The sequence below is a fragment of the Drosophila teissieri genome, chromosome 3R (assembly GCF_016746235.2).
Source record: "Drosophila teissieri strain GT53w chromosome 3R, Prin_Dtei_1.1, whole genome shotgun sequence".
Taxonomy (NCBI): Eukaryota; Metazoa; Arthropoda; class Insecta; order Diptera; family Drosophilidae; genus Drosophila; species Drosophila teissieri.
The window spans coordinates 8,962,474-8,971,002 of NC_053032.1; the positions used below are offsets into that span (position 1 = coordinate 8,962,474).

The window sequence follows — 8,529 nt, forward strand, 5'->3', positions numbered from 1 at the left end:
CAAGAGGGAAAACTTATGGCCAAGTGTAGGTCATAATGGCATCTATCAGTGGGTGAAGGAGGGGGGGCGGTTGAGGGCTAAGGGGGCCGGAAGCGGAAACAAGCAATTTTGCGGCAAACTTACCAGTGCCACAGACAAGAAAAACAAAAACGTGGCGATAAGAAAGCCTGGATGGCTCCAAAGTGTGCAAGTTTTCATTCTCTTGGCGAAGTAACTCAACAAGTTCATGCCTTAGATATGGCCAATTTTATAATTAACCGACTTTGTTTAAGATTTTGTCTGCTTGTATGGCAGGAGCAGAACTTTAAGGTTTACGGCCGAACTAAAGGCGTATATCATCTTGCATCAGTGCAAATGGGACGCTCCAGTTGATAGAACCATTTAAAAAGGGTAAAACCATTAAGACAGCAAAACACCAAGCCACTGGGGGTAAACAATGTTGCGAAAGGACCTGCCAAAAGTGGAAACTGTTTATTGTGTTCAAGTCGAAAGTCTAGAACTCACCCTAATTGCTCGAGCACACCTCGCAATGGCCCTGCAAGATTAATGATGGAATTAAAAACCAAGCCGTGTACTTGTGTGTGCGTCGAGCATTGCACTTAATTAAAAATGTTTGCCTAAATTATGTACAGACAATTAGAGAGGCAGACGGCCCAGACAGGCGTTTCCGCAATTTGCGGTTAGAATTTTTCCCAACCCGCCGCCGAAGTTCATTGTGTTGGGAGTGAAACATGAGTTTTCCTCGCCGCCAAACTCACTTACCGCGCTTATTATGAAGGCAATCTGGCTGGAAAAAGTCCTTAAGTGGCCGACGCCTCATATTTTCATTCTTCCTGTTCCCGTTTCGGTTACTTTTGCTGTGAACAGGGCTAATTAATTGCTTAAACAATTGCACTCCTAATGGCAGCCGCATTATTGTCGGCCCCCGTTGCGTATACTTAGTGCGCGAAATTATTTCACGCTCACTTACAAGTGTCACAATTTCAAGCTGTGTCCTCGTCGCTGCAAATGAGACCGCATAAATTTTGCAACCATGCAATGCCGCCTGCCACGCGCCACAAATGCAATAATTGCGCATTTTGCGATGCGACCCTGGCCAAATGTGTGACACTTGGCCATAAGAGGACTTTGCCTCTGGGCCACACACGCCATAATGCCATGGCAAATATTTGTCCTCGACATGCGGAGCACCAAATTGTAATTAAGCGAATATCGCTTCTGACACAAATACTCAGTGGCCCGCTGATATGTTGATATGCTTTGAGGCTGCCACACGGGCTTTCATTTATTGGTTTTCAATCAATCGATCGGCCCAAACTACTTGACTACTTGGTCTTGCAGCACTGATCCTTGGGCCCGTTTTTGCACACGCACTTGCAGTCCTGGTTGCAGGCACAATTGTCGCCGCACTTGGTGTCCTGGCACTTGCAGTCTGGGTATTAGGATTTATTCAATTAGTTTCCTTTATTTTACAACTACAATTTAACTTACTAGTTCCGCAGCCTTTGCAAACCATTTTGACCGTTTACTTTGTTTTGATTTGGGAAAGTATCTGAATACTCTTTGCCAGTTTGATCGCGCCTTTGGTATATATAGCTCCAATCAGCAACGAAGTGCCGCGTGAAAATTTTTGCACTCTAATCTGACTGATAAGTGAAAACGTGCGCAAAACCAACAAAATTACATGTTGCACCCAACTCAACCCGGGTTAAGATCCCATGCATTATCAGGCAAGCAGTACAAAAGTGTGATAAGATATCGAATGGGGCGTCTTATCAGATGCACTTAGAGAAAACTTGTCAGCTGAAACAAAAACAGCAAAACGGTGGAAATGTAAGCATAACAAATTAAATAATAAATGTACCTAATAATGTTCAGAATTGTTAGACTCGCCGTTAAAATTGAGTAATTACAAATTATCAAATATATTTAACTTTATCAAATATTTTTACATTTTTATTATGATAATTACTATTATTATAGTAATATTGTACTATGCTCTAATGCTAGTTTAGTTTTATTTATTCAATGTTGTTTGTAGATCTGTTAAAGACCAAAATTACGATTTATTAAGTGTATGTGTGCTACGCATTATTAACAATGGCACTTTTAACCGTTTCGTATAAGTTAGAGAACACATGTTCCGTATTAGCCCGAATTTGTCTCTGTGAACTAAAGCACCACAATCCCTTGCTGCAACTACTTGTTATGCGCACTTGGCGTCCAAAGGGGTTAAGAGTGGAATTACCGCAAATTGCAAAAGTTTTTAATTGTTTATCTCTCGGTTTCTCGGTGCTGGGAAACCCAGTTCTGCGTTCTGAGTTCTGAGTCCTGGGTCCTGGGTCCCCGGTCTCGGGTGAAACATTAGCGCAACATGGCCCCCGCATCCGTGTTGTCCTTGTCGCAATCAGCAAACAAAAATCTCGTAGGGCGGATGCAGAAATTAGCCCCGACTCCTTTTTGGCCGAGTTTGCTAGCTTGTGGCACTCAGAGTCGCAGGATGGGTCAAATTATTAATTTAATATGCATCCGTGCCGCCTCGGACTTTGGACTGTAGCCCGACTCTTCGACTTCCGTTTGCCGCAGCCGCCAAATTTGGCTTCCGTCGTTTATCGTTTTTTTTTTTTGGTTTTTTGTTTTTTGTTTGGCCCACTAGCCAAGTGAGGTGACCAGCAAAGTGGCCCCCATTTCCTCCGCATCCTCCGCGTTTTTCGGTGGCTTTGCTTTGCCTGATTAACGTTTAGACTCATTAAGATAACGAAATTTTTGGCGGTCTGCTGGTTTTTACTTTCAAGCAGCTGTGCCTGAAGGGTCTGGCCGAAAAGGAGATGTTAGGTTGCGTTGCCGGGTTCAAAGGTCAGCAAGCTGGAAATCTGTGTTGCCATTGTCTGCGGCTCGCAGTTTTGTAATTGGTTTGTAAACAATTTCACCGGCTCTTTGACAATTTGCTTGGCCATTTCATTTTTCGACGGGGGCTAATTGCAAATTTCGCAGTTCCAGCTTGGAGCTTCTTATCAAAATTGAAGTCCGCATTTCGGCCGCGTATTATGCCCTCTATGTTCACGCTCAATTAGGGCCAGTGGTTTAGGCCATGGCCCCCGATTTTGGTTGCGATTCTGGTTATATTCTGCTCCAGGATCTGTTTACTCTCCTCTTTTTTTTTTTTTTGAGAAGGCATCGCATTCGGGTCGGCGCTTGTTTACCCGCCAATCAATTCAATTTGCGACTTGTTTGCGCCCGGCATCGTTCGCATTTGAGCTTCATTTTTGGCTGGGCTCTGGAATTGGATGCGGGGTCGAGTTTTGGGTTTGGGTTGAGATTGTGTTTGGGTTGGGAGTCACTTTGAATCGACTCTGGGCAATGGCTGCCCCCGGCATCGGGCTCCCTTATTAAATGGGCAAATATTTTCGCTGGCATATTAGATAAATGCAATGATTATGATTATGGCCTGTTCGATGGCATAATAATGTGGGGGAGGCGGAGTCTCGAAAACGAGCGGAATAATCAAGCGGATTAGGCTTTCAAACATGGCATAATAATGGTATATACATTATTATTATTATATTAATTATGTGCAAACTAATAGCCTAAGTGACTTCTTTACCTTATTGCATTCATTGACATGAAGCTGTTTTACTGCAAAAATGGGTACCTCCTCAAATACCTATGAAATATTGTCAGGAAGCGGTCAACTTTTAAAATGTATTACTACCTTAAATGAACTATTACCTACATACATTTTATTCCTTCCATTGTTTGCCGTACTTACTCGTATTTCTTACTCGTTTTTCTAACATCTTTTCTCATTTCTCCAGCTTTCTGCTCTTGCATTTCACTTCTTTATTTTTGTAACTAGATGCAGTCAATTCAATGTATTTTCGTTCTCTCATTCTCTATGATATACAGGATTTCAAGGGGAACCAATTAGCATAATCCATGCAAATATCAGGATATCAAAAAGTTTATGGTGAAAGGGGAAGCTGGTGGAACCTAAAAATAAAGACAGTATCAGTATATCACAAGAAAAAGAATGTCGAAAGCTAAATGCAGCATAATGATAGTTGGTTTCTGTTTGAAATTATGCATAGAAATTTCTCCAATACTGATGCCTAGAACAATAAAAAAAGAAATGAATAAATGCATATAAACGTATAACCTATTATATGTCTTGTTACTTAACCCAATTTATTTATGTATTTAGGAAGCCGAGAGTTTTACAAAACAGAGTTAAAGAAGTGCATCACTCTGGTGCGAAGTCGTTTATCCGTTTCATTCTAACAGAATTTGTTAGCGGCAGTCACGCCGTTGGCCTTTCCGCACTCACTGCGTTATATATGTCAAATCGCATTCGAAATTTTCCAACAGCTCTAAAACAATTTCAGAGTGCGGACCCTTGGGCAGCTCCTGGATTGAGGATGCAGGACGAGGAGGACTACGTCATGTGGCCGAACAACCGAGCAACGGGCCAAACTGGCAACATCAAAAGCTGCCGGAGACTGGGGATTGGGTTGGATTCAGTTAAAAAAAATGAAAGTGGAAGAGGCAGAAAGAGAGCCAGGAACAAGCCATGGAACAAATGCTGGCCTGGTTCTGGTTCTGGTTCTGGAACTGCCTGCGTTGCGGCTGCTGTGGTTGCAGTTCATGGGGAAGCGGAAGAGGAGGATGGATCAGGGCTAGGCCGAACGGCCCCAAAAATGTTCTGCAATATGCGTCGAGTTGGAAAATTCATCATAAATTCCATGCGACAACATGGGAGCCAAACTTTTCATATGCTCCTCAAAATGCCGCACTGCACTGCCCACGTCCCATGTCCCATGTTCCCAGAACCCATCCATCCCATCATACTCGTATACCGTTCATCCCATGCATCCCATCCGAACCCATTCCGTCCTTCCAACAGCTGCTGGCGATTTTTATTTATACATACGTATACCTAGATATACGTACGTAGTACAGCATGGTGCCGCATCTCGACACGCCAAAGTGTGTTAAATGCATATTTGCCGAGCTTAAATTCCATAACCGACCAAATGACGACAATCGGCAACAGCTGGTATAGTAAATTTTATATTTAACATTACACCCCTTGACTGCTGACGTTGTTAACCCGAATTTCGATTTGCATAAATGTCAGTTGGAAATGGATAACCCTCTAAAACAGAGCTGCCAATGTTTGTCTCTTCGGGGAACAGATCTGTCCCTTTTTTTGACAAGGACTTGGCAAGAAAAGTTGTCAAATGTCCTCCAGCACTCCTTCAAATAATGTACGCATAACCCTTTACTTAATAGCCCAACGAATAAAATATATATTATATTGCATAGTTATAACTGAACTGAATACTTATTATCAGCAAGAGGGCAATGCCAAGTCAATAAAACGTTGTCGTCCTATAATGCTTAAGAACCACCCTTTCTGCTTTGGTCGAATTTACTTGTTTCCCCTTGGTGGTCTACCATTTTTTACGATCTTCAAGTAAAAATCTCCCACACAGCAATTATAACTACTATCTTCGCTAGGGGCTTACGTTTTACGACTGCCGCGATGCCAAACCGTTTTTATGGCAATTTCGGAGACCCTTATGCTCCATCATTATGTCGCCTTATCCCTTTAAAGCCGGCAATTGCCGTCATTCGTGTCGTCAATTGAAATTGCTCGGCATCAGTGCAAGTTGCAAGTTGCACGTTGCAAGTTGACATTACCCGCTGACGGTCCTCATATTCATCACACTCACACCACGCTCACACCACACTCAGACCCACACCCACAACCAGTTTCCATAGAACGCACCAAAGTTTGTCAATCTGCCAGCAAATGACATGCATCGACGCCGGCGATGAGTCCTTGAGGGGGTGGTGGGTGGCGGGGATGTACTTAAAAGTATGCAACACTCGACGCGCGTTGCACGATGCTGACGTGCCAATGTCACAATTATTTAGGCAATCCCCCTCTTCGCACTCCTCAACCATACACCATGGCTTATGAAACAGTCTTCGAACAGGAAGTCCAGAAGGGCAGGGCAGGATGCTAGATTGTGCACTTAAAATAAAAAACGCATTTATAGCTTTCAAATTTCTTAAGACTTAACAATAATATTATTAGGGTATAATAAATCACTAGAATTAAGAAAAAGCTCCACACATACTAGAATATTATTCACCAAAAAGAAACGTGTTGGTTTAATCATAATTCAGAGTCCCTTAAACAATAAATACAAAATTTTAACGATAAGAAAAATCAAAAATATTAAGAATTGTGAAGGCATATAGTTTTCAATCGTTTTGCCAGAATAGAGTTTTGGTTCAATGATTTTACGGCATCATATCGTTAGCGGAAGTTACTTTTTTTGTTCAAGTGATGTCGTATCCGTTGCAACGGCTGCAAACTTCACATGCGGTGCGATGAGAGGTGAGAACTTGACGGAAATCACTAGAGGAACTTTTTTAATGGAATCAAATCAAATTGTTCGGAAGCTGTAAAAAGCGATTGCACGGAAGCATTTTGAGTTGTTGACAGCGGGCGGCGCACACCACCAACAACTACAAAAAACAACCGAGCCAACAACGACGACAACGACTTCGACAGCCGCCAACAGTCATCGAGGTGCAAAAAGCGACACCGGAAAACTTGCCAAAGTAACGCAAACTAAAAATTCCAAAAAAAAAAAAAGAAAAAAAACAAGCAGGCGGCAAGAATCAGAGGCGGGAATTGAGGCGTTTGGAGGAATCATAAGTACACACTTGAGGGGGAGCTCGGCTACGTCGTCAATAGAGCGTCAAGTGTGCGCTTGTCCACGCCCATTTAAAGCTCAGCCACCAAACGGAAACCAACGGTGGTAAAGGTCACTCGAAAAAATATCAAGTGTGTCATACAAAAATTATAAATTTATTCCTTATTTACCTTTACTTCCCAACAAGATTATAATTACATTTCTATAAGGTTGTACTATACCAAACTATATACACGCGTTACTCGTAGTGTAAAAGGGTATATAAGATTCCATGGAAAACATGTAACAGATAGAAGAAAAAATGGTCAGAAGGGCCATTACCGTCTATCGTCTATCGTCAAATAAATGTCGCCTTAAATAAATGTAGATATATCATAAAAGAGTTTATAAATTACTAGAACAGAGCTAAATATTTCTCTCGGTGCAGTGACGAGAAGCCAGCATGTAATTGGCCAAATGACAATGTGCACAAGGTGCAAGAAGTTGCCACCGAAAGACTAGAAAAAACGCAGAAACTACGGGGAAGGAAGCGAGAACAGAGCAAAGTTCAAAGTGCAATCGTTCGTTTTTCGGTTATATGGCGCATAAGTTTCAGGCGCTGCACTTGCAAAGTTGCAAAGCCCATAAAAATCGGCCATAAAGAGTCAGGCTTCAAGCTTCAAGCCTTTAGTTTGAGTTCGGGACTTCAAGCTCCACAAACGGTGCCCCAAACGGCTCGTAAATCAACTTAACATGCCGCAGGCCGACAGTCCAGACAAGCTAATAATTCTTGTTGACACCCGACGTCTCCGAGTTATGCACAATGGACTTCTTCCCGTCTCCATTTGGATTAAGATAATCAATTCATTAGCGCGACCGGTCCTGCAGCCAGTTGCACTGACAAAAATGGAATGAAAACAGTTCGTTTCTGGTAACCAGAGGCAAACAAAATAATGTATATTAATGTATATACTCGTAGGTCATAAATTGCAATATTATACACTTGAACATTTTGAAATATTCTATTAATTGTTTTATGTATATTGAACTTTTCACTTATGGCGTTTATTACATGTTTTAACTTATTTTAACTATCTTAATATAAATTCAGACATCAACAATTCTTTTATAAACTTCTTGTATAATCTTTGTTGCTATTTTGGAAAGCGATCTATAAGGTCCCAAAAAATAGACAGCCCCATTGCGTTAAAAACATTTTATAGTGTGATAGCTGGGAATTACCGAATTACCGAATTACCGAGTTGCCAGGACCAACTAAAATCCCAGACGGGGTGCAGGAGTGAAATTGCATTGGCAGCCACTGGAGGAACAAATGTTCACTCCACATTACATTTGTCTTAGCTGGCGAGCAGATTAATTGCCAATGAGTGTGTACAAGTTCGAGATGAAAGTTTCTCAGAGCCGAGTCCCGAAAGTGGGCCCCCTTTTTTCCGTGCTCCATTGCGTTGCCGCTGCCGCTGCCGTTGCCGTTGCCGTTGCGCTCCGTGTGACAACCTAAATCGGGGCCACGTACATTTTATCTGCTGCTCCTCCGGCTGCTCCTGCTCCGCACAATTCGAGGTTTTTGAGGTGAAACAAATTTCCGGTGACATAAACTTAATTAGCTTTTGTTCGGGCTTTTGTTTTATGGTTTTGAGGGTGCAAGTGCCTGTGGGCGGGAGTGGGAAGGGCAGGGAATGGAAGTGGGTTCCATGGCGGTTTCGCGGTTTGCAAACTGGGCGCTTCGGTGGTTCTTCTTCTTTCAGGGAGCCAGGACCAAGAAGCCCCCGCTTTGTCTGCTCGTTGTTATAAATGGCTTTGG

At 42.4% G+C, this 8,529-nt stretch overlaps 1 protein-coding gene across 1 annotated transcript; it reads right to left on the bottom strand.

Annotated features, from left to right (window-relative positions):
* Positions 1-1,248: 1,248 nt before the first annotated feature.
* On the bottom strand, positions 1,249-1,632 carry LOC122621417 (metallothionein-3). Its single transcript, XM_043799269.1, has 2 exons — positions 1,492-1,632; positions 1,249-1,432 (listed from the first exon to the last, which is right to left on the bottom strand). The coding sequence occupies exons 1-2, from the start codon at positions 1,514-1,516 to the stop codon at positions 1,326-1,328; spliced, it is 132 nt and encodes a 43-aa protein (XP_043655204.1). The 5' UTR covers positions 1,517-1,632; the 3' UTR covers positions 1,249-1,325.
* Positions 1,633-8,529: the final 6,897 nt, after the last annotated feature.